General features: G+C 55.9%; 1 protein-coding gene across 1 annotated transcript in view; it reads right to left on the bottom strand.

Annotated features, from left to right (window-relative positions):
- Positions 1-26,206, bottom strand: part of AJAP1 (adherens junctions associated protein 1) — a 107,016-nt gene that overhangs the window by 34,315 nt on the left and 46,495 nt on the right. Inside the window, exon 2 of the mRNA XM_007166211.3 lies at positions 18,583-19,400. Coding sequence (XP_007166273.1) covers positions 18,583-19,400 — 818 coding nt within the window. The remainder of the gene's footprint in view (positions 1-18,582; positions 19,401-26,206) is intronic.

Genomic DNA, 26,206 nt, shown 5'->3' with positions numbered 1-26,206 from the left:
GTGCGCTTGAGGGCCCTGGGGGCAGAGGACGCCCCTGGACCTTGGAACCTGCACAGAAGGAGGTGAGAAAGTTGTCCGCCTCCCCACCCCACCCCCACCTCTGGCTCCTCCTCAGGGCTGCCTCTTTCCTTCCTTCCAAGAACGCCCACAGAGAGCTCATGCGCTGTACGGGGCATCACCCCTGTGGGTCCCTCTGTCCAGTGGGACGTGAACTGAGATCATGTGACAGCAGGGCTGTCGTTCATTCATTGCCCGAGGACATCGGGCTGGGTCCCCAGGCAGCTGGGGGAAGGGATGGCGTTTCCCAAAGCTGATGCAGGGTTGTTGCTATGTCGGGGTGTGGGGGCTTTCCTGCCCCTCGCATGCGTCTTTAGCCCCCTCCCTTTCCTCAGATGCTCTAACCGCCTTTGCTGGGACCTCCCGGGGCCTGCACCTCCTGGGGAAGCAGCAGAAGCTGCATTTGGGCTGTGAAGTGAGCAGCTGAGAAGGGGCTTCCCAAGAACGTCGGAACAGGTCAAGAGGAGGGGGCAGGCCAGGTCCCCATGAGGGGGGATGGCAGGGAGGGAGGCTTAGCCAGGCTTGGCCAAGGGATGGCTGACTCCATACGTGTGCGTGCTCAAAGGTCCAGGGTGCTGGGAACAGCAGGCCTTTGGGGCCAAGCAGCCTGTGACTGTCACAGACTCCTTGATCTCTTTTAGTCTCTGTTTCCTAATCTGTGCGATAGACTCCAAAGAGTTGTTGAGAAGATTGAAGGAGATAAAGCCCGGGGTAGTGCAGTGCATTACAATAACATCCCTGAAGCCTGGAATCCTGACTCCATCCCTTATAGGCTGTGTGACCTTGGGCAAGTCACTTAACCTCTCTGTGCTTCTGTTTTTGCACTGCGGAATAAGGAGCAGAGGAGTGTCTGTCTCCCAGAACTGCTGTGCCTCTTTCAAGATTTAATTCAAGCCAAGCACTTAGAACCTGGCTCTTGGTGGGTATGAGATACATCTAATTATTAAGAGTGAAGGCAGGAGTTGCAAATTGACCCCCCTCCTTCATTTTCTGGGGCTCAACTCATGTGTTGTTTTCTTCTAAGAAGGTGCAGCATCCCAGCTGGCACCTTTCTTCCTCCCCCCAGAACAAGCGCCTGGGGTTCAGGAGATTTGCGGGTCTGTATGTGGATTTTCACTGTCATGGTTGAAAGGGCCTTTTGCAAATTGCTCCCGTTTTTCCCTGGGCTGAGCCCAGTCGACACTTGAACCTGGTGGGTTATAAATGCAGCTAATTGGAGCACTGGCAAGGCCCGGCTCGTGCGGCACAGCCCTCGCGTGAACTGCTCCGTTCGGCTCTCCCCCCATCTCCTTTGATCCACACTTTGTAAGGGCATCTTGCCCTAGAATTATGAGCACAGAAATCAGAGCAAGAATCTTCCGCCTTCTATTTCTGGCTCTGACACAGACGATGGCGTGTGGGCAGATCACAACACCAGAATCTTCTCTGGCATCTGGGAAATAGCACAAGTCACAGTGGCCTTGTCCGGCCCTTGCCCTGCCACCAATGGGGGCTGGGGGAGGCTCATCCCGGACCACTCAGGGGCAGGTCAGGACACCCTGGAACTTCCCCACAGGTCGTGCCCAGTGGATTTCCTGTGCTTGGGAGTAGGATTAGCTCTCCTCGCTCCGTTCTTCCAGAACAATGAGAACAGGCTTCTCGGGACAGGGAAGGCAGCTGCTCAGTTGTATTTGGTTCCCACTGGACTAGTCACGTGCTTCATGAGGACGGGGGCAGAGACTATTCCGATGACTATAAAGGTCCCAGCTCCTAGTACAGAGCCAGGCGCTCGATATATTCTGGTTGGCTGAATGAATGATTTATTGAATGAAAGAACGAGCAAATGGGGTTCGCCTGGGCATTTTCTCCCTACTGGATGACCTGCTTCTATGCCCAAGATCTGGAGACGATAGTTATCAGGGCAGCTGGGACCTTGGGCAAGTACAGACCCACATCTCCCCAATGGAGGCAGTCTGAAGGGAGCATTTCATGTCCGTGAAAAAAATAAATCAAGTGAAAACCCTGAGCCAAGCCCCGTGGGGCCCTGCTGCCTCCCAAGGGCCTCCTGAGAACGCAGGGGAGATGATGACGGCACACTGTAACTCACCCAGAGTTCCAGCATCCGTTACCCATGTGCCCAGGGAGGCCTGGCTCGGAGGTCATCCCATTTTACAGATGTGCACACAGAGGCCCAGGGCCCCAGGCCCACCCCAGGTCCCACAGGGGGCCAGCGAGCTATCTCAGTCCTGTGCTGCTTCTACGAAGCTGCTCTATACCAGCTGGCATCGGGCACTGTGGGGCACCCGGGGAGGGGGTGACGCTCTTGTTTATAGAAAGTTCTAGCATCGATGAGGCTGTCTGTGGGCAGAGCGTAACTCGGAGTGGACTCCCCGAGGAGCCCCAGCCATGCATCGCACAAATTCCTGGGCTCCAGGACTCAGGTGAAAGCCGGTGGACCAGAGCCCCAGCGGGAGCAGAGCTGCCAGGCAAGGAAGCTTCCCTCCAGCATCTTGTGTTATTCCTCCACCCCACCCCCTCCTGGGAGGCTGGATCCCTGCCCGGGTCGGCCACGTGACACCCTAGCCGGGTCCTAAGATGAGATGGCATTAGGGTCCTCTGGACCTGCACGGCCTCTTCGGTACACTCTGACCCCAAGGGTCCTACATCAACACGCAGCCCCCTTCCTCAGCCTCTCTGGGGAAGAGGGGGACACAGTTGTCCCCAAACCTGTGTGTTAAGGGCCCTCTGAGCAGAGGTTCTGGCTGAAAGGCTTGTCCTTGTACCCTGGGAGGCTGTGGAAATGCACCTCATTGGCCCCAAGAGGGAAGGCACGCTCACATCCCAGCGGGGCCTGTCTCCCTAGAGGGTACGTCCCACGGCCATCCCAAGGCTCTGGGGGTTCCCTCTCTGTTACTATCACAGCTGAGATTAGGAGGGGATGCCCTGGCCTCCAGGGAGGGGTCTTGGAGGATGGGCAGCGTGGAGAGGATGCTGCTGGTGAAGGACATCCCAGACCCCGTCATGGTGAGTGCTGAGAACCCTGGCCCCCTAGGACGGATCGGACCCGAGAAAAAGGGGGGAGCAGGGCACCATCCCAGAGCCTGGCTTCAGCTTTTCTCTAGAAGCTGCCAGCCTAAGAGGCTACTGTGTGAGCACCTCTGCCTTTGTCCCAGGGCGGCCGGGAGCCTGTAGAAGCTGGTCCTTCTGGAAATCCACGCAAACAGCACCCCGTGTCAGAGTGAGCTTGCCCCGTGGGCCTCCATATGCCACCAGCTAAGCTTTGGGGTCACGGTCCCTTAAACCACCTGCTTCTTCCTCCTTCTCAAGCTGACTTGACATGATGACTGGCTGACCAGACCCATGGCCCCTTGGCCTGCCTGCCTTGCCCTGTACTTTTCTTTTCCTTTCCTTCATCTTTATTGAGGTATCATTGACAAATAAATTTAAATATATTTAAAGTGTACAACAAGATGCTTTGATATCCTGTACTTTTCTTAGCTCTCGGGGGGCACTTAAAATGCCAAGATGAGGCTGCAGCTCTTCCCTGGAGATGACATCTTGAAAGACTCTGAGCAAATGTCAGCTCTTCAGTTACTTCAGAAAACAACAATAAAATGTTCTCATGGTAAAAGCATCTGCAATCTCCTTTTAATTTCGGAAGCTGAATCTATGAGTGAGACTAAGAAGAGATACCCAAGGGAGAAGGACATACTTTCTCCTTGGAGGAAAAGGAGGAGTGCAGGCAAAGTTTGATCCAGCCATGGAGGGGATGAGACCTGCTCAAGGACCAAGCGTCAGAGGGGGTCTGGAGTGTCTCTTCTTCTCTGTGCAACTTTGGATGCCCAGCTCCACCCTGCCCCTGACAGGTGCTCCAGAAATGCTTGTTGCTTCAGGAGGATGGGGCTGCCTCCATCTGGCAGGTGTGGGCTCAGCATTGCAGGACAGAAAGGGCTGTTGTTTTCCTCCTGGGAGATGCGTCCTCCCCTCTGGCTCTGGCTTGAAAGGCGGGCCTCAGGTTCTGCGGTTCCATCTCCAGCTGCAGAACGGGGAGGCCCCGCATCGTTCCCGATGTCTGGACCAGTGGGAAACACGGCACACCTTCCAGGAATTGACATATCCAGCAGGGGAAACAGCGGCTGGTGTTTTTGCTTGTCTTTAAAATTTGTAAAAATGAGACGAGATCAAGAGGAAGGTAAGCGTTTTCCCATCATCCCGCTTCTTCTCTAGGTGAGCTGCAGATTAATCCCAGCTTCTGGAACAGCTGTGCCAAGCTCGCTGCCTAGAATTCTCTTTCAGTGTCTTGTAGAGTTGTTTTTCCCCCAAAGTCAAAGTCAACAACAAAAGCAACCTTTACAAGAACCTCTGCCCTAAACACGCTGCAGATGTGTCTCTCTTCCTCCCCGTTCCTCCTCTGATAGGACGTTAAATAATCCACGTGTGGTCGAGGAAAACTTCCGGAAACTTCTGTCCTCAGGGATGAAGAGCCCCTTCCCTCCGCAGCCATCTTACCAAACACCCCCTCCTCAAGGATTTGCTCTCATGGGGCTACACAGACAGGAGAAAGGAGCTGTATTTGGTTGACAATGGGGGGAAGAAAGAAGGGGGTACTTTTATGGGTTGAACTTTGTCCCCCCCCAAAAGAGGCTGAAGTCCTAACCCTGAGTACCTGGGAATGTGACCTTATTTGGAAAAAGGGTCTTCGCAGATGTAATCAAGTTAAAGATCTCAAGATGAGATCATCCTGGATTATCTGAGTGGGCCCTAAATCCAATGACAAGCATTTTGAGTGGACTTGTGTCCCTCACAAAAGCTATGTTGGAGTCCTAACCCGCAGGACCTCAGAATGTTCCCTTATTTGGAAACAGGACTTTTCAGAGGTGATCAAGTTAAAGGAAAGCGCAGCCTTCAGCGCAGCTCCAGCTGGACCACCCAAGTGCCCCGGTGAGCGTAGTGACACCCATGGGGACACAGACCCCGTCGAGGGTTCCTGCCACTCTGACTGGCTCCGCTGCCACAAGAAAATGGAGATCTTGTCAGTGTTGAGGTCAGGAGCCAGGCCACTTATTCATTCACTGGAGGTGTTATTTGCAAGTGGGAAGCCGAGATGGCTGAGTGTGTTAATTAAGGATCCATCTCTAGGTGTTGATGCATAATTTATTTCAATAATTTTTTCCCCCAGGACACAACAGAACAATGGGCTCCAAGCTGGCCAGGTCAAGAAGGAGCAGGAGACTGGGGACAGCACCCTTGGGTCCTGCAGGCCCCATGACCATCAGGGGCTGTTGGGGAGATTGACGGGGGTCCTCAGGACAGAGGCGACAGGCCCAGCGAGGCTGGTTCTGATGACAGAGAGACCACAGGACAGTGGGCTGGGGGAGGAGAGGGTCCCGGGCCCAAGGTGGAGAGGAGAACTCCATGAGGATATATGGCCCAAGATGGACGTTTCCAGGAAAGTTGCTCCTGTGGCAGAGCTGGTGCTAAAATCCGTGTTTCAGGGGAGTTGAGTGAGTTCACTGGGATGGGGCACTCAGTCTCACGGCCACGAGGAAGTGACGCCTGGAATGAGCTGCATGTGGGCCCTTCCCTAGTTGGGCCTCCAAGTGAGCACCTGGCCCGGGTGTAGGAGGTAACCAGGAGCCTGAGAGCAGTGAGACCTCTGCTCCCAGCTTGACACCTCTGGAGCCCAGAGCCCATGAGACCCCGAGCAGAGGACCCAGTGAAGGACCCACAGAACTGACAAGTAGGTGGTGTTCAGCCCCTGAGCTTGCAGACTTTGTTACACAGCACAGCTGACTATTACAGCCTGGAAACTGGGATGCCTGTAAGTGGGTTTGAACAAGTGAGTGCATAAACAAATGACCATCAGGGTGATGGGTCCAGGTGGGCTGTCAGACATGAGGCCCATCCTTCCATGGCCAGGGGTGCCCCTGCCTCAGCCCATTCAGAGAGAAACATCAAGCCCCTGGAAACTTCCATCTTAGGCCACATCTCCTCATGGAGTTTTCCTCTCCACCTTGTGCCCAGGACCCACTCCTCCCCCAGGAAGCTCCTGAGGGACCGGACCCCAGGAGGCCTCCTCTCTCCCCACCACCCTCCCGGCTGCCAGGTTCTTAACTCAGGAGCAGAGAGGTGCCTGTCCACCTCGGGGGGATGGACAGGGATTTAAAGTGTCCCGATGGTGGTCAAGATTCCAAGGATAAACTGCAGATGGGAAGAACCGATATCTGGGGATCTGGCCAGAAGGACGGTGGGCACGAGCCTTCAGGATATCCCAGGAGTGTAAAGCCTCCCTGCCGCCCTCCACCTGCTCCAGGTGGGGCTCTGCCTTGCATGGTGCCCACCCCATGGAAGCTCATGGCAGTGGCAGGGTAGAGTAGAGTGTGTTCATTGCCTGGATGCTTCAACTTTCCTCATAATGGACTGGAGGCACCAGCCCGTCCTCAGCTGCTGGCCGAGAAACCAGAGGAGCCGAGATGCTGCTGGCCTTGCATCTGGTCGCCCTCGATGGCTCACTGTCTCCTGAGCCTCTGGAAACAGTGCCCAGCCTGATGTCCACTGACGTGTCAGCCCTCCACTGGCCAGAGGTGCACACCAGTCTTGCCAAGCAGGCAGCTGACCACTGACCACTGTTTTGAATGTAGCACCAGCCCTGGGCCTGGGGTCCACACACCCTGAATGTCCACCCATGTCCAGGGACAGAATGTGATTTCCAATAAAGCCTGGGCCTCAGAGGGAAGAGTGAGGAACTCGTTTCTAAGACTAGGTCCGAGTCTCAGCCAGGAGCAGGGCCAGTCCTGGTGTGGATTAGAGAAGACTGTTAAAGGGTGTGCTCCAGATGGCCATTCTGTGGCTAGCAGGGCCTCTAGCCTCAGGCAAGGTTCTCAGGGAGGAGAAACTGACTCCTACACCTGGAAGGGGCTGACGTTTGCATCGGCTTCGAGGTAGAAGGCAGCAGAAAGAGCCTGGGATGCTCTGTGAACTTGGTGATGTTTTCCCAAGAACCGGTTTGACTGGGCAGGTGGAGGCTGCAAGGCGCTGGTAGAGGGGATGCAGGAGTTGGTACAGGGTGGCAGCTGGGATGTACTCTTCCACGTCTGCTGACCCGCAACCTAACCAGGTGAGGACAGCAAGGTTACCTCGCCAGGTGGGGGGCCACAGGTGGGGGCTGGGTCATGCCCGTGTCAGTGTGGACAGAAGTGGGCTTGCACATTTGGGGGCAGCTCTCCCGTGGCTGCTGGAACTTAGAGAAACATCCAAACCTGCTCTTGACCAGGACCTCCGCATCCTCCCCACTTCCCTGCACGGCTCCAGCCCTCCGTCCCGCTTCTGCCCTTCCCACACTCAGCCTCAATCCTGCCAGGTGGCCTCTGCACTTGCCCCTGGAAGCCTCGGGCCCACGTCTCCCACTCCCCAGACACCTCCTTCCCACCAGCTCACATGCCCCACCTCCATCCGAGCTGATCTCCGCGTGCACCTGCCGACCGTCTGTCCACGCCTGAGGGGGCAGAGGCTCCTCTTCACGCCCCTCCAGGACACTTCCCACCCGCGCTGGCGCAGGTTCTCAAGTTAAAAGGGGGGGGGCATCATTGGGAAAAGCAGGGCCTCCCAGACCTGCCTTCCCCTTATCACCTCCGCTCTCTCTACCGAAGCCCGACTCATCCGCCCTCTCCACTGAGCACAGACGTCGGCCTCCGGCCACCAAGGCCAGCCCCTCATCCTTTAAGGACTTTGCCTCCACAGTATCTCTGTTCTCTCCCCACCGTGAGTTTTCATTCTCTGCCGGGCCATTCATGCTGGCAGGCAGTGTGCCTGAACGCTCCCTCATCACAAACAGCAAAACAAGACAGCAAAGTCCTGTGTCACCTCTGTGGTCCTCTCCCCTCCCCTCTCCCCCTAATCCGCTCCGCCGGGGCATCTTCTCACCAAGCCTCCAGTAGTCCACCCCTGACACAGGACAAGGGGGACGGTCCCTTGATTCTCACCTCCTGGCCTCCCAGGAGCTCTGACCCTGGACCACGTTCTCCTCCTCCTCTTTCTCCTTCTCTCTCTCCCTCCCCCCTCCCCTCCCCTCCCCCCTCCCCTCCCCTTCCCCTCCCCCCTTCCTCTTCCCTCTCCCCCCCTCCAGGCTTCCATGTACCACCCTCCTGCTCCCCTCCCCCCCACCTCCTCCTCTTCCTCACACCTCCCGGACTCCCCAGGGCCCTGTGCCCATCCCCGTCTCATGCTACCCACACTCTCTCCAGGTGATCTCAATCCGCCACACCCAGACATCAGAGGGCTTTGAGTCTCCACCCCAGGCCAGACCTTCCCCAGCTGCAAACTCACAAGTCCAGAAATCCGCAGACGTCCCCACCTGGACAGCGCACACGGCAGCTTGACCTCGACACGGCTAAAGGGGCTGACATTCCTTTCCAATCTGTGCCCGCCCACGCTGCCCCCTCTCAGTCAAAGGCACCACTTTCAGCTGAAGACACGAGCTGCTCAGACCCAACATTTGGAGGCCTTCCAGGTTGTTCTCTCTCCTCACTTCCCCGTCCGATTCTTCAGTAAGTCCACCCACCCCCAGTCTCCCCTCTCTGCTGGGCTGCCTCCATCACCCGCGCTCCTGTCCTTCCCCTACGGTTGCCCTCCAGGAGCCTCTGCAGGACCACGGCGCTCTGTTCACCCCATTACACTCAGGATAAAACCCAGAGCCCTTACGGCCGCCCCCAAGCACCCCGCGACCTTGCCCCAGCCACCACTCTGACCTCCTCGACTCCAATTCGCGTGACCCGCCCACCAGAGCCCTTCTGTCACTCATCACATCACACGGTTTCCTTTGCCTCCACCTTCCATTTCCCCATCATTCCCTCCCTCTCATCATCCGGGTCCTCGGGTGGGGAGGTCTGCCTCCCCGGCCTCACTCACCCACCCACCCCGTGTGCACCCTCCTCGCACGCGTTCATACGTGGGGTTTCCTTATTTGTGTTTGTACGTGTGTCTGTCTGTCTGCTGCCCCCGGAGGGGACAAAGACCGTGTGTGTGTGTTGTCTTCTGATGTCACTGCAGAGCCTGGAACATAGTAGGTGCTCAGTAAACACTTGAACTGAATGAACAAATGAGTGAATGATGATCTACAGGGATGAGGCCAATGGGAGCTCAAGCATTTTGATCTCTGACTTGTCTGTGAAGCTCAGTTTATACAAAGGAAACTTTCTCCAAGCCCCAGTGGCTCCCAGGGCCTCTGGGCAGCTCTGGTCTTGTGGGGGAGGAGCAGTGAGGGTTGGGCTAATGCTCTCCCCACACAGGCCTGCCTACCTCTCCAGCAATGCCAGGACTGGGGGCAGATGAAAAAATCTGCAATTTTCCCTACCTCTGCAGGAGAAAATCCCCAGGCACTGCCAACCCCAGCCAGAGCTAATGAAAGCTCCTCCCATTGTAGTGGGTTCAATGGCAGCCCCTTCCCCAAAGATAGCCATGTCCTAATCCCTGGAACCTGTCAATATGACCTTATTTAGAAAAAGGACCTTTGCAGATGTAATTACATTAAGGGTCTCAATATGAGACCATCCTGGATTATCAGGTGGACCCTAAATCCAACGACGGGTGTCCTTATAAGGAGAGACACAGACACAGAAGGAATAAGCCATCTGAGGACAAGGCTGAGATTAGAGGGATACGGCAACAAGCCAAGGACACCGGAGCGCCCAGCAGCTGGAAGAGGCAGGAAGGATGCTCTCCTAGAGCCTGTGGAGGGAGCCCAGCCCTGCCCACACCTTCATGTTGGTCCTCTGGCCTCTGGAACTGGGAGAAAATGAACTTCTGTGGTTTTAAGCCCCCCCAGTTTGGGGTGATTTGTTGCTGCAGCCTCAGGACACTCACACACAGAAGAAAGCTTCTGTGTGCGGCACGCAGGTGAGGGCGAGGCCAAGGAATGCCTAGGACTGCAGCCGGGATTCTCGGGGGGCAGGGGCATCTTGGAATGTGGGGACACATTGGGTTGTCACGATGACTGGCATCAGCTGAGTAAGGCTGCGATGTTACCCGCCCTGCAGTGCGGGGGACAGACGTGCTCCCCCAGAGACGGCCCGTGTGACTGCGAACGTCCTGCCACACATTCAGGCACATTCTGAATGCTCTGAGCCCGGACACCCTCCTTCGCCTCCACGTACAGACCCAGAGTATTCTTTGCATGATTTTAAGGAGCACCGAAGTTTCCCAGAATGCAACCACCACGCACATCAAAAGGAAGCTGTATTATTTCTGTCCCCAAGGTTGCAGAGAGCTGCTCACCATTTCAGAAAGTCACCTGCCCTCAAGGCCCAGAAGACACACCTGTCTCAGCTCGTGTTGGCATCATGTTCCTGGTGATGCCCCGGGGAGGAGGTGGAGGGTGCCTTTGACCACCTCCTTACGCTTCCCAGTGAAGATGTGCACAGACCAACCTTTATCACAAGTAACCTTCCTCTGTGTTGCCTCTAAATCACACTCAGGGCACCACACGAGTGTTTAGAACCACTGCTTTCGGCAGGCTATATTTTCTATGAAAAGGTGCGATGGAAGTGAGTTAAGGGAGCATTTGCAAATGTGTATTCGGCACTCGGGCGCTGTGTCTGGATGGTCAGGGGGCCTGCCCTAGAGCCCCGGCACTTCCTTCTCCTGCCCTCGGGCACCCTCCTCCCAGCCCAGCTTTCTCCAGCTGCCTCTGTCCTCCGGGGTGGCTCCTCCTGCCCCGTCTCCACAGAGGATGCCAGTGCCCTCCTTCATGCGGATGGGGGATAGAGAAGAGGACCCAGGTGTGCGTCTCTCAGGGGCTCTGCCCTCGGCCCAAGGACACACCCCTGGAGTCCTGGCCAGGGCCCTAGCTGCTGGCCTTTCTGGGCAGTGTGTGAAAGCACACCGTGTGGGCATCTGACCCTTCCACGCCCCCCGGCCTAGGCTCTGCTGGTGGAGACCCCCCGCTCCTGGAGCTTCCTGAAGGCCCAAGAGGACAGGGAAGGTTCTTTCATCACTGGACCTCACACACGGCCCAGAAAGTGCAAGCAAATAAGACAATCGGCTTCCTCTCGGACTTAGGACCCCTGTCCCCACTTCACTCAGGATGTCCTGAAGCTTCCGGCAACAGGGGTGTGTGGTGGGGAGGGTCCCCCCGGAGTCACAGAAAGGGCCCTGGCCTGGGGGTGAGGAGAGCTGGGTCTGGGTCCACCTGCCCCCTGACTCTAGATGGCTGAGCCTCCCTCAGCATCAGCACCACCCCCTGCCCCCCAGGCCAGTTTTGAGAACGCGGAGAGTGAAGCTGAGCTTGGAGCATGGCAAGTCCTTCCTGGGCTACTTATTGGGGGAGGGTTGTGTTCCAGGGGGGGTCTGAGGAGAAGCAGGCTGTCCTCGTGCAAAGGATGCTGCAGCTCATGACCTCCCCTTGGTGTGACGCCCCCCAAACCACACACGGGGCTGCCGATGAGGCTCATTAGGGGCTTCTGCTGGGTTTCCGGGGTAGGTCTGATTGCTGAAAGCCTTCCAGGGCAGAGGGAGGTCGCAGAAGAGCTAGAACAATTCTGGCTGGGTACCTGCACATCCTCATCCTAATAGCTTCGGGGAGCATTTGAAGGACACAAAATAAGTAGCACTTTCCCAGCACTGGCGCCGTTCCATCCCCCAAGGTAGCCACAAAAGGAGGAGGACTCCGTCATCAGTCATCAGCTCCGCCCCGGCACTGCTGCAAGCTCCGCGCTCCACCGGGGTCAACAAGGTCAAGTCTCAGGACGGCCTCGAGAGGTGGAAAGCATTTCCCAGTTCTGCAGGCAGGGAAGCCGGGGCTCCCCGAGGTCACGCGCACAGTTGAGGACACGCCACTGGGCCGCAGGCCGGCCGCCAGGGCCTGGGGCAGGTCCGGTCAAGGCAGGGGCTCTCCCCACCGGCCCCAGCTTTGTCCCCCACACAGATCCCCAGACACACTCGGCATCCCTGCTGCCAAAGGAAACTTCTGGAAAGGGAAGCTGCATCCTCTATTATCACTGATCATCATCTCCTAACCACAGACTTCAGGGCAGAGAGTCGTTGAGCCACATCGAAAGCAAAGACCGGAGGTCTGGTCTTCCTGTCTGACCGTGTGGCCCGTCCATCACCCGGCAGTCGGGGCTGAGTCTCCGGAACTGGGCCAGGGAGCTCTGGGGAGCCCTGCCCTTCACTGGGAACCTACCTGCTGCAGAGGTGACAGCACTGTTTCTTCCCCAGGTGTAATCACCTGGGCCCTTTCACGTTAGTCACTGTAACCCAGGACCACTCCTGGGCAGGGGCGGGGGACAGAACGGGTGACGTCTCACCCCAAACAGAGGCTCTGAAACCCCGTCTCCAGCAACCACCCTGCTGACCCCAGAGCCTGCCTGCACCGGGAACTGCTGGGCCCACTGCCTGGGCCCCCGGCTGGCTGGCAGGCTGTTGACGCTGTAAGCGGGGAATGCCAAAGCTCTCCAGGGCTCTCCTTTCACTGATGACAAAACAGGAGGGAAACGGCAGCAAGGCCGTTCTTCTGGGGCTCGGTAGAAGGGCATATGCCTCTCACGTTGCTGTATCGGTTCAGAGATGGACCAGGGACCCCAAGGGTTTTCTCTTTCAGATCCTGTTCTAGAGGTGAGAAGACAGTCCCGGGGTCACCGCACCCCTGCCCCGGCCTCCCTCTACCAGGCAGGCCTCTGGGCTTCCAGCAGCGCTGGCCTCCCTGGCCTCTGCCCCTGTTCACCCTCCCCGTCCATCAGGACTCTCCTCATTCGCCCCTCCTCCCCCATCTGTGTTTCCAGAATAACACCTGAGCTATTGCCTATGTGGTGTTTGTGACATTTCCTCTCGCGTCCTTAACTGTCATCTGTCTCTTGTGCCCTTCCCTGTCTGGCTTCCCCAAAGAGATTTTTAAGCTCCTTGTAAAGAGGGCACAGGGATGGGTTTTCCACCCCCCCGGCCCCTCCCCGCCCCAAGGTGCAGCATTTAACGTCAACTGAGGAGTGGATGGTTCGCTGTGCAATTGATCAAAAGCCAGAAACTCTGAGACCAGTTCTCTTAACATAGTCAAATAAAAATTCTAAAAATGATGTTCTGTCTAATATTTAATTTCAACACTTAAAAATCATTCCCCTGTGAGTGGATGAAACCATATACCACCGTATCTCAAAAGCATCTGCGAGCGCGGTTCCCGTGGAGGGGAGATGCATCCTGCAGGGGTGTATCTCCTGCAGCCCCCCAGGCCCTGGATCACCGGACGCCCCACCGGCACCCTTAGAGGCCACTGGTGTCCAGGTAGAGGAGGCATCAATTCAGGTCTCTTCCTGCGTCTTCTGAGGGCCTGGGGAGGACAACAGCCCAGGGTGGGTGGAGGGCCACCGCTCACAGGTAGAAAGCGCAGGGGGACGGCCACCACGGTTTGGGATAAGAATTAAACACACTTCCCGATCCCAAAGTGCTCTCAGAAGGGGAATGAGGCCCTGAGGGAAACAGAGAGCTTAAGAAGCACTCAATGCAGTAAGTCGGAGCAGGAAGCATGTGAAGGGAATAAAAGGAAGCCGGTGATAGAGTCATCTCCAGGAGAACCTGAGGCCGGCTTTAATGAGTCAGCTCATTTATCCACTTGGTGTGAACACAGCTTTGCTCAGCAAAGGCAGGGGAGCGCTCAGGGAGGCTGGACAGGTGCCGGCGCCGTCAGCAGACACACACGATCCCGCCTGTGGCCAGGACGGGTCACCCTCCAGAACCAGAGCTGGCAGGACAAGCCACACTGCATCCATACGGGAAGTCCCAGTGAAGACCCCAAAGACCAGCCTCGCTGTCTACAGAGTTTAGGCTGTTTAGGAAAGCTCCACAAGCTCACTTGTTCGTTGATGCTCTTATCCCAATTAAGCCACTCAAAACTTTTGAAGTTCGTGAGTCATTTGCCTCAAATATCTTTAAATTAAGGACAGATTCATTTCCCTGGTAGCAAACACCCAGCAAGCTAATTAAAAGGGGCTCAGCATTTAAACCGCCGTCGCAGCTTTAAACAGAAGGGAAGGAGCATGTCTCTCTCCATTACATCTGCTTCTCTCTCCCTTCCCCTCCGATCCCGGCATTTAGAAACTACTCCATCATCATGGGACTTGATCCCAAGGTCTCCCCGCTCCCAGTTCAGGTCGTCTGACCATCAGGGTGAGAGAAGACGACACCAGCCCCTCCCACCAAGAGGACAGTGAAGGCCCCCTGGTGACAAGGACAAAGCAACCTGGAAATCATCCTTGGAAACACATGAGTGGATTCCAGTGTAAAAATTACCAGACAGAACTGGGAGGACATCTGAGCCATCACATCCTTGAGCTGCTGGGTGTCACGAATCTGTGATTGATCCAGATGGGGACAAATCTCGAATGACAAGGGGGACCCTGGCCCTCCTGGGCAGTGCACCTTCCCGGAGTTGTGAACACAGGCAGGTGGGGAAAGCGTCAGACGTGTCTGTGCAGGCAGGAGCCGGGGGCCAGCAGGCAGGGTCGAGGAACGTCAGGTCTGGGAAATCTTTACTGAGCACAAACTGCAGGCCAAGTGCCCAGGAGATCCTGCAGTGGGCAAACGCGGGGACTGAGACCAGCTAGCTTAAACTGCCCACAGCTCTCTTTACGAGGCTGAAGATTAAAGCCCAGGAAATGACTTTCCGTTTCTCCGTTTTTCTCCTGGGAGACACTGTAATTCCAGACTCAGAACACAACCAGCAAGAGAGCTGTCACTGGAGAACAACGCTTCACCATGGGGAGCCCTCTTTTCCCGACCTCAGGTGAAGTGCTGACCGTCTGACGCTCAGCCTCTGCCAGCACCGTGTGAGGCTGCAGCTCAATGCCTTGGTGAAGGCCTGAGCCAGGTGATTTTCCATCCCAAGCAGTTCCTGGCTAAGCATCATCTACACCTCTGCTCAGAGCACCAAGGTCAGGGATGAGAGTGTGGGACCTCATCAAATGACCTCACCATGGAGCAGTAAGCTGGTGACAGCAAATCATCACAAGGACAATAATCATCACTGTCATCACCATCACCAGCATCACCAGTACCACCAGCACCATCATCTCCATCATCATAATTACCATCGTCTACATCATCTCCATCAAAACCATCATCATCACCATCACCAGCATCATCATCACCATCATCATCACCATCTTCATCATCACCACCAGCACCATCATCTCCATCATCATAATTACCATCGTCTACATCATCTCCATCAAAATCATCATCATCACCATCATCATCACCATTTTCATCATCACCACCAGCACCATCATCTCCAATATCACCACCATCATCACCACCACCATTATTTCCATCATCATCATCATCATTATCATCATCTCTATCTTCATCACCACCACCATCATCATTATCGTATTAACAGCAGCAAACATGTCCTGAGGAACCTTTATGTGCCAGGCACTGAGCACCTGGCATGTACTATCTCACTGAATCTTTACAACATTATGAGATTTTTAATTCTGTAATTCCCACTGAGGCACAGAGATAAGAAGCAAGCTGCCCAAGTTCACACAGCTAATACAAATGAAGCCAGGAATTGGCAGGCAGGCTGTGGCACTCTCAACTACCACACTAAAACTAGGAGAGATTTTCCAACTGCTTTATGTGGAGCGTGATTCCTGCTTCATGTCGAGTGGGCCCTTAGACAATTCCAGCAGCTTTTCCATATAATGTTAGCTCCTGACAGATTTCAGAGTGCCCCAAATCACCAGCCACCTGCCCTTTCTACACCCACCAATGCCTGTGCTATGGACAGACAGGAAAGTTTAGACATTCCCCTTCTAAACATTTCTCTACAGAAGCAAAAATAAAACAACTTCCCAAATCTGATTCCAAAGACACTTCTTTGGACAACAGAATTGACTTATCAAATTCTTCATATCACTTCCTAAAGCCTTAATTCCAGACTTTGGGGCACCCCCCAGCTGTGAGTGGGCAAATCTGGGCCTGTTTGTCCTTGACACCTGTAACCCTCTCTTCAGAGTCACTCTTGCTGGGTATAAAAACATCTGGCGCAGATAGAGGATTCTTAGTTGCCAGGCACCGTGTTTTGTACTTGGGGTTGATTTATTGAGACTTCACAGCAACCATTTAGGAGAGATATTTCTAAACTTTTATAAATGAAGAAAATGTAGTCAACAGAGAAGAGAACTTTCCCAGGGTCAGCCAGCTACGTGCAGCAGAGCCCAGATTCACACGCAGATCTGCAGCCTGGAAGCACGTACCGCTCACCGTGGCACGCAAGGCCCCCCAGACCACAGCTCTGGGATCCCCAAGACCACGCTTGCTGCCTTAAATCCTGTCGGAGAAGTGTGAGTAGCAGTCATACTCCAACGAGTTGGGGGGCCTAGGTCTACATCTGCTGACTAGGGAGATTTGCAGGACCCCTGCCTGGGCTCTCAATGCCCTGGGGCTTGGATCACTTATGTAGGACCAGCTGAGCTTTGATGAGCCCGGATAGGGGCATCAGCATGTCCCCTCTTTCCTTGCCTTGAACTCGAAGCTGAGGACCACTGGCTGCCCCTCCTCAGCATCCAGCATCACTTCCCAGAATGAACATTTCTCTGCATTAGAAACAAACACACATACTTTCCCCCTTTGAAATTTGTTGTGCTAAACAAATTAATCTAGCAGCAGATTATATTATGAAGAACCATAAATCTTTTCCAAGATAAGCATCTGTCAAGCTGGATTAGCAATATCCAATGTACTACGAATTAATTTGCTAAGCCTTATAACGCTGTCCCGGGCATTTAACTTTAGTAATAACAAATGTAATTTGGAAGAAATGGTAACTCGTTTTCTCATCCATGTCTATATAGTACGTGACGTAGGCAGAGGAGATGACAATAAATGAATGCACCACTAAATTCTATTATGATGATGGCTTGCGAGTTTATCGAGGTAAAAACGAATGCTTTGTAAACTGCTCTTGGGCGCCTGGCACGGAGAAGATGAATGGCAGAGACTGTATGTCTCCAGATCCCAGAAGGGGACTATGTGGAAGACAGCTGAGGCACAGCCCTGCAGACCCTCTCTCGTGACACCCCCAAGCTCACAGCCTCCGTCCCTCCATCCCGGCCCCCGGCCCCTGGCGTTGAGATGGAGCTTGGCTTTGCTTCCACAGATATGTTGCTCTCTAGGGAAGAATCACGCAGAATAAAAACTGCAGTTCTCTTATCCAGGTGAAGGAAGGAAGTAGGTCATGGAACAAAGGCCACCCACTCCATGGAAACCTGTCCAACTACTGACCATACCCCGCCTGCCGGCCGGGATACAGAATCTGGTGCACACACAGAGTGCAAGGGACAGCATGGCAACCTGGCTGCGGAGGGACCCTGGGGAGCAGTTCTCTCTGTCCTCTGGGCTCTGCAGAGGATCCGTGTCAGGTCCAAACCCTGAGGAAGTGGAGAAGCAAGCCGGGGGTGGAGGAGGCTGCACGGTGCCCCCACCCCTTTGGGCTCATGCCCTGGAATTTGCATCCTGTTTTGCAAGTCAGCAAATACTGCTGCTAGTCTAGGATGTGCAGGCATGGACACCATCTGTAAACCTGGGAGTCATGGTGGGGCATAGGGCCATGGCTTGTTCACAGAAGCCAAGGATGCTGGCAGTGAGTGGGAACACAGGGGTCCAGGATTCTGGCTGTCCCCTGGCCGGCCTGAAGCTGGGTACATGCAGCAGGCCTATCAGTGAAGGGACAAGCTTTGGCCTGGGAGATTTTCAAGGGCTACTCCTTTCGAAGCAATTGGAGGAGTTACAGCAGGAGAGCGAACAACAAAACGATGTTGCAGCAAAGATATTCCAAAGCCAAGAAACGCTAGTTGTCTACACGCACCTAAAATGACACGGGCAGAAGAACCAAAGCCACTTGTCTGATCTCCATCCTCCAAACACCTCCTAACCCACCTTCAGGGACAAGACACCCCCCCAACCTGAGTCAGGGCGCAAAGCCTCAGCTAACACCACAGAAAGCTCCTCCTGATACAGGGCCTCAGGCTCTCCTGCTGTTTAAGGTAACTGCTAATTCTAGGCCAGTCTGGCAGTTGCCCCTCCTTAGGGCCATACCCTTGAGGGTTTCTGAAGATGCCACATGCCCTGTCTCCATCAGCAGGTGTGCTCACATCTAACTCCCAGGCTGGCCCAGGAGCTGGAGTTCTGCCATTCAGGAAGATGTTTCCCTGTGTCTGGTGGGGCTCAGACACCCCTACACAGGCAGGGTGGGTACAGTGCCCACTTCAGGTCCACCTCTAAGGAGAGACCCTCTCCCTGCTCCGTTCCAGCAGCTAGAAGAGCCTGGCCCTTCCTTGCAGAGCACAACCCAGATTTGCCAGGACATATACACGTGCAAGTTCACAGACACACAGCGCCCCATCTTCCCCTGAGGGGCTATGGCTTTAGGTTCCCTGCTGGGAAACGAAGAGTCTCACAAAACAGCATTCCCCGGGCACAGCTCAGCATCCCTCCTAAGCCACACCCCCCCCAAATATCCCCCCAACCCAGCCCCAACCAGAAAAGAGGTGGGCGTACCTGAGGTCTCCCCCAGAACCCGCGGGGGCTTGCTGACTTTGCCACTGTCTCTGCTGGGACTCGTGGAAGGCTCCGTTGTGCTTACCCCAACCGGTTTCCCACTCCTGGGGTCCAGGGGCTCGGTGACCCCCTGAGTCTGCAGTGTCACGGAGGTGGCCGTGGTGGCTGTGGCGGTGGCGGTGGCAGTGGCCACAGCTGTCTTCCGCGTTTGGAAGATGGAGACCTTGGTGGGGCCATAAACGCCTGGAAATGTATTGGATTCCGGGGCCTCCTCCTCCCCCGTGGGCCCCCAGGCAATGAACTCCGTCTCCGTGGTGGGCCTGCTGCCTCGGAAGTCAAAGCTGTTGAAAACGGGCCCCTGCAGGTGCCTCTTCCCCCGCCGCAGGAGGGCCTGCTGGTCCGTGGGAGCTCCACTGCCCCCCGCAGAGGAGGAGGAGGAGGAGGAGGAGCCCAGAGAAGGGCTGGATTTGGCAGCAGCTGGGGGCTTGGCCAGCCCCGCTTTGGGCCCCAGAGTGGCCACCTGGTCCCTGGGTCTGTGCGCCCGTCGGGCCCGGGGGCTCAGCATCTGCCCGTGACTGTGACCACGCTCCAAGCGGGGCGGCCGGGGGCTCCACACGGGCGCTGGGACCCGGGCGGGCTGTCCGCTCTTAAAACTCCACACGCGGGGCGGCCGGTGGGGCAGCCGGGGAAGCAGCCGGAACTCGGGGCCCGGGCCCAGGGACTCACACGCGGGCAGATCCAGGGCGAGCTGAAACATGGCTATAAGGATCCAAGCATGGCTTCCTAGAGAGCAGCCGGGCCAGCGGATGAACATGGAACTGCGTGGGAAAGAGAGAAAAGCATCAGTGGGGGGGCCTCTGCCTGGGGGGCTCTCTCCACCCCCCACCAGGACGAGGAAATGCTCTTCTTGTAATAAGCGCTAATCCCAGCTTCCAAAGGGGAATGAAACCCTTCATCAGTTCACTTCAAAGGCCGACTCGAGCGCGGTCTGTTAGCATCTTAGAAGCACAGGCCAAACCCCATGCGCTCAGGACCCGGCTTCCCCTCCAAGGAGCTTGCCTGCACATGGCCGGCTGAGGACAAAGCATCCGCTTACAGGAGGGAAACCGAGTCTCCAAAGCCCCCATCTGTCAGCTGAAGAGATGATCTCACGGGCCTTCCATCCCGCTTTGCTCTGACCCTTAATAAAACGGAGGCACCAAGAGGGGTGGGAACGGCAGGGCTGGAACGTGGTCCACACCCTGGGTCCAAGGCCGGGCACTTCCCTCTAGGTCACAGACGTTCGCGGTCCGCGGTGGGTGACGCTAAGCCTGCAGCCGGCAGGGCCGAGGTTTGGAGGGACGGGGGTTTCAGCCTGTGGGGCTTCACGTGGAGCAGAGTCCCAGCATCCACTGCTCCAGGCCAGGCCCCGCGCTCTGCCAGCCCCACCCTCTCCCGCCTCGTATCTCAGTTGAATGTGCCAATTTGAAAGCAGGCTCATGGCCTCAGATGCCGTTACACACACACGGGGAAAGCTGCTGGTTTGTGGCCTCCTCTGGATCTTGCTCAGGAAAAGACACGCTGCAGGGAAGCTGAAAGTCCATCAAGGCGCCCACTCTGCCCAAGTGCTTGTTCTGCTGACATTTTTCTCCCGTGCAGGTGCCCTTGGGGACCCTGTCCTCTACCTCCTCAGCACGGGGAGGCTGGGGAGGGCGCACCCGCACAGCCTGGCGAGGGCAGCGAGGCTGAGCACGCCCCGGGCCCGGCGAGGATAGAGCCAGGGGGGGATGCAGTGCACATGGAGGGTGGGGGGACCCGGGCCCCGCGCCCTGCCACCGGCTTAGGTAACTGAGGACCTGGGACAGGCGCCCTTCGAAGTCAGAGCTCGTCACCAAGGCCACGTCTGGAAATTGACACGAAGCCAGAACTTAGGGACGGTCGTAGGTGGGGGTGGGAGAGCATGTGCTTTGCACTGAGTCGCCAGCCCAGAAACACTGTGGAACCAGGCCTGGGGAAGCGGAGTTTGGCAGGTTTTCTTCCAAGGGTGTCACATGACTTTCAAAGGGACTGAGTCAGTCCATGTCTGTGTGAGTGTGTCCACGTGCCTGGGGCTGACTTTTCCCTCACTGACACTTAGGAACGTGCTGTCCCCCCGGCATGTTGAAAGGAAGAAACTTGTATTAATGAGCACTAATTGCCGAAAAGGACAAATCCTCAAATAATAAGGCCCCAGGTTTTCAATCAAAACGCAAGTGCTTGACTGCAGAAATTAGGAACTGCTCATCATGCTAATGCCTCCGCACCAAGAGGCTGCCGGTGTGCGATTTCTCTGCGCAGCCAGCCCCGCGTGGTGCAGGGACCAGGCCAGGCTCGCTGCACACGGAGATTTAGGTCGGTGCAAGGTGCCCCCAGGCGCACACCAAGGGCGGCTCCTCTGTGGCCACAAGTGGCTCAGTGAGGGGGATGCCTTCGAAGCTCAAGCTCTCCCACCTCTCTGTGCATTTGGACGCGAGTCCAGCCCTCAGGGAAATGAGATGCTGCTTCCCACAGGTGCGGTGCCTCGGCCTGGGGGTCACCACTGGCCACCATCAGGTACCACAAGGCATTGCCCAGGCCTCACCATGTCGTCCCAGGCTTCACCAGGTCCCACCACCTCACCAGGCCTAACCAGATCCCTCCAGTTACTACCAGGAACCCCCAGACCTCACCAGGTATTATCAGGTTTCACCAGGTAGGACCAGGTCCCACTAGGCACCACCAGGCCTCACCAGACCCCCCCTGGTCCCACTAGGCCTCGACAGGCATCCCCAGGGATCGCCAGGTACCCCCAGGCTTCACAGGGCACCACAGGTCTCCCTATACCCCACCTCCTCACCAGGTCCCACCATACCCCACCAGGTACTACCGGAACCCTCAGGCCTCCCCAGGTACCTGCAGACTTCACCAGGCCTCCCCAGGCCCTCCCAGGTACCACAGTCACACCAGGCCCCACCAGGCATTACTAGACGCCACCAGGTAGCACCAGGCCCTGCCAGGCAGGCTGAATGAACAGCAGTCACGCAAACCTGCCTGCTGCCACTACCTGGAGCAGCGTCGCCCCAGGAAATTAAAACCGCCGCCCCTGAGCCTGTGCCTGCCTGCCCCGCACAACTTCACATGCAGGATAGTTCTGCCATTTTCCACCAATCATGAGCTGTAATTGGTTACCATGGAAACCCTTCTTTTTCCACGCCACCCAGCTGTTATGCAGAAAAGCCAACCCTTCGCAACAGCGGGGAGAGTTAGATTTGTTTTTCCTCTTCAAGTCCATTTTCTTCCTTTTTGAACTGGTAGATTTGTTCACAGAGGGAAAATAAAGAGGCAGGTGAACAGGTCAGGACAGAGGCTCCACCCACACCCAGGAGCCAGGAAATGCAGGGCCTGGGGTGGCGGAGAAGAGGGAGACCCTCCCATAGGGAGGCCAGGGACCGATTCCGCGGCCTGCAGGGGACCCATCATTGGTCTCTCTACAGGGGCCAAAGGCCCCAAACCCTCTGCTCTGTCACCAGGCCTTCTGCCTCTTTGCGCAATCTGGACCTTCCCGCACTCCCGTGGGGTATCCCCTGGGGTGAAGACGCATCTTGGTGGGAGAGGATTCAGCCACATCTGCGAGGACCACGTGAGGGGCGGCCAGTGACCTCTGTCCTCATCCCTCCGGCTGGTCCTGAAACCAGGCAGGACCCCAGGAGCACCGTGCAGTGTCCCTCTGACACTGCTAAGCACAGGGCTGGGGAGCCCCCAATTCCACATTCGTTTCACGGTTAAGAGGTTCTTGGAGGACCACTCACAGATCCTCTCACCCAGGAAGGCATCCACAGTGCCATCAGCCATTTTTCAAGATGGCAGAGGACCCCACACATCTGCAGGGGAGGCCCTCAGAGCCACTAACCATCAGAGCCAGCGGGTGACACGCCAAGGAGGCCAGGCCATGGTGCAGGCCGAGTGCGGCCGGCTTCCCCAAAACTCTGGGGCATCCACAGACGCTTTACGAAAGTGCCACCGCTTCAGCCCCACGAGGATGGCTACAAACAGAGGGACAATTCCGAGTGCTGGCGAGGATGTGGGAAGACCGGAAGTCTCGGGCATCGCTGGTGGGAATGTGAAACAGTGCAGCCATCAAACAGTTTGGAAGCTCCTCAAAGTGGACCCAGAAATTCCACTCTTGGGTGCAAAAATGCATACACGAACGTTCGCAGCAGCATTATTCATAACAGAGGAAACTGGAAACAGTCTCAGTGTCCATCAGCTGATGAGTGGGTAAAGAAGGGTGGTCCAGCCCTACAGTGGAACGTTATTTGGAAAGAAGTGCTGATATACATTACCACGTGGATGGACCCTGAAAACGTCACAAAGAAGCCAGTCACAAAAGGCTAAAGGCTGTATGATTCCGTTTACAAAAAATGCCCAGAAGCAGTCAATCCACAGGGATAGAAAGTAGATTGGTGGCTGCCGGGGGGCTGGGGGCAAGGGGGGTAGCGAGTGACTGCTAATGGTTACAGGGTTTGCTTTAGGGGTGATAAGAGTGTCCCGGAATTAATGGTGGGGATAGTTGCACAACCCGGTGAATACATTAAAAGCACTGACCTCTACACTTCAAAGACGTGAATTTTAGGGTATGTAGTTTAGATCTGAAGGCGTGGATGTGTGCCGGGGTAGTGAGTAGACAGACTTGGGGCACACTGCATTGCGTCCCAATACTGTACTCTGACCCTGGCAGGTGGGAGGAAAGAAAGGATGCTGGGGCCAGAGCCGGCCTTGGCAATGGACGTGCAGTGGAGACTGCAGATTCGTCCACACGATCCTTGCTTGAGCGTTCAGCTGCCGCGTCTACACCCCGTGACAGACGGGCCCCGGACAGCTCCCCCCTCGGCAGCATCCCAGCCTAGACTTTCAAATGAAGAACAAAAGCCCCCAGCCACCCCCACCTGATCGCTCCCAAATTGGGAACTACTGCTCCATCCCACTGTATTTTCTAGTTGGCAGCTTTTTTGCTTCTCTCCCTTTTAAATTTTTATTGAAAGCTTTTTTCCCCAAGAACAGTTTAATAAGATTCAGCAAATTGAGATTCAATTTGATACCTTCTGTATATTTTCTTCGCTGAAGAAAATCACTGTCAATTAAGGGAGACAAAGACATCTCTTCCACTTAAGGGTGCGCTTTGCTCCGAGCAAGGAGTTTGCAGGGCTGCCTTGTGCAAGCAGCTGGTATCCACTTGCCAGAGCACTGGGGCTGGGCCGGAAGTTTATGCAGGAGTCTGCACGGCCCAGAGGCCATCCCGGAATCTCCAGGACAGGGCAGAACCTGAGAGGTGTCCGACAGGTGGCCGGCCTGTCCCAGCCCTGCCACTGGCAGTGACAAGCACCCCACGTACAACCCCAGCATTGGGTGACTGAGGAAGACCCCCACCCGTGATGTCTCGCTTGGGCTTGCCATCAGCTTGTTCGGGGGACAAGCCACAGAGGGAACAATTCTGTTTGAGGTTGGCCTGAGCACGGGCTTGTTGCTTCCACTCCGCAAGCCCCAGGTTTCCATCCTTATACGAGATGGTTGGAGCAGGTGGCACTGAGGTCTCCTCATCTTCTAAGAAGAACCGTGCATCTGTGATCAATAACGGACAGGGTACAGCCTGAAATGACTCCGAGGACACAGGTGGGACAGACACACATGTGCTTCCTCCAGCACAGAGCTGGCTCTGGGGGAGTCCGTGTTCCTATGTGGACGTCACGAACCCCCTGCAGACATGGGCATCCCTTCACCTGGAGCCCCTGCTGAGTCTACCTGCCCCTCCTCAGCATGACCCTATGTCCAGACCCCACTTCTGTTGGTTTGTTTGTTTAAATAAGCTTTTCTTTTTAGAGCAGTTTCAGATTCATAGAAAAATTGCACAAGGGCACCAAGAGGTCCTGTGTACTCTTCTCCCAGAGGCCTCGATGTGAACATCCCACATCACCATGGGGAATTTGTCAAAACGAAGGGAAAACACGGGTCCATGATCATGAACCAAATTCCACACTGTATTAGGGTTTCACCAGTTTTCTGTTCCAGCATCCCACATAACATTAGTCATCACGTCTCCTTGGGATCCTCTGGGCTGTGATGGATGCTCGGACTTGCCTTCTTTCGATGACCTTGACAGTTTTGAGGAGGACAGATCAGGTAGTTTGTAGGCTGTCTCTCTACTGGGATTTGTCTGGTGTTTTTCTCATGGTTAGACTGGGGTGATGGGTTCTTGGGAGGAACTTCAGAGGCGCAGCCCTCCTGTCACATGGTATCGGGGTGCCTGCTGTCAACACGACCCACCTCTGCTGATGACCTCAGCCACCTGTGGTGTCCTGTCTGCCAGGCGTCTCCACTGAAAAGTGATGACCCTCCCCTTTCTGCACGCTCATTTAGGAAGCAGGACCCCAAGCACAGCACACACTCTGGGGGGAAAACCCACTTTGTTTTTAACTCCTCAAACCTCACCAGTTTTGCAGTCAAGCCATGGAATGGGACAAATCTAAGGAAGCCACTGTCCCAAACGAAGAGGATGGTGGGTGACAGGCAGGACTTTCCCTTCCTTTAAAACCTACGTTCCAAGTGCGTTCGGGGTGTGGGCTGGCAGCGAGAAGCTGGGGTGCTCCAGCCGTGGGATCTCCACTCAGGGAGCTGGAGGGAAGAAGTCATGAGATTTGCTCTCAGGACGTTCAGAGATACCCCCTCTCCTAGAGCCTGACAGAGAGATGCTGCTCTTCGCAAAGACCAGAGACCAAGGGGCGGCAGGCTTGGGGTCCAGGATGGGTGGAGGAGGCAGCAAGCCGTCTGAAGACAAATTCTGGACCCCAAAGCTGTGGCTAAGGGGAGATGGCGGCCACACTCAACTCTGACCTTTGGGCAAAGTGAAACTCCCAGTAGGTGGGCCTTTGTTTCACCACCACGTCTTCTCCTGACAGAAGACACATCCCACCAGGAAGAGACATTCGTTTCTAGGTGAGAAGGGAGAGCTTGGGGCCTGGTGGGGGAAAGGTCCTGGTATCCCTGATTCCGTGTTGCCCCAAGGTCTCTGCCCTGGAGAGAGCGGGACACGGACTTCCAACACCATGAGATATCCATCTCCCCCCGCCCTCTGTATAGGACCCTCTGGTGCCCAGGAGCCCTCGGGGGGGCCTCTTTCCAACCCGTGTCCCCCCAGCCCCCCATCACCAACAGGACAGTGCAGCAGGGGCTCTGGCTACATTTCAGGAGCAGAGACCCGCCCTCCCCTCTCACGGACACAGGTGGCTCAGCCTCTATCCCCCCGCACCAGCTCAGGAAGGGAGCAGAGCACGCGCTTTCTTCTGGAAAGCAGTAACTGGTTCAATTTTCCTAATGAAACAAACACAGCCAGGAATCACTCGACTGATGCTCCCAGTCCGATGTCACTGTGATGTCCTGTAGGAGCGGCTCCGCACTTGGCCCCAGGACCTGCGGGGATTAAAGCATCCCTCCCTTTCAGGAAAGGCGCTCTGGGTGCCTAGGTTTTGGTCATCCATGGCCCCAGTGGATGTTGGGCGCACATGTGGTTTCTGACACGGAGAAGGAGCAGTTCAGGAAAGAAAGCTCCAACATGACCAGATGTCTCTGGCTA

This window comes from Balaenoptera acutorostrata, chromosome 1 (assembly GCF_949987535.1).
Source record: "Balaenoptera acutorostrata chromosome 1, mBalAcu1.1, whole genome shotgun sequence".
Taxonomy (NCBI): domain Eukaryota; kingdom Metazoa; phylum Chordata; class Mammalia; order Artiodactyla; family Balaenopteridae; genus Balaenoptera; species Balaenoptera acutorostrata.
The sequence above is the reverse complement of the archived record's forward strand: the minus strand, read 5'-3'. Positions and strand labels throughout refer to the sequence as shown.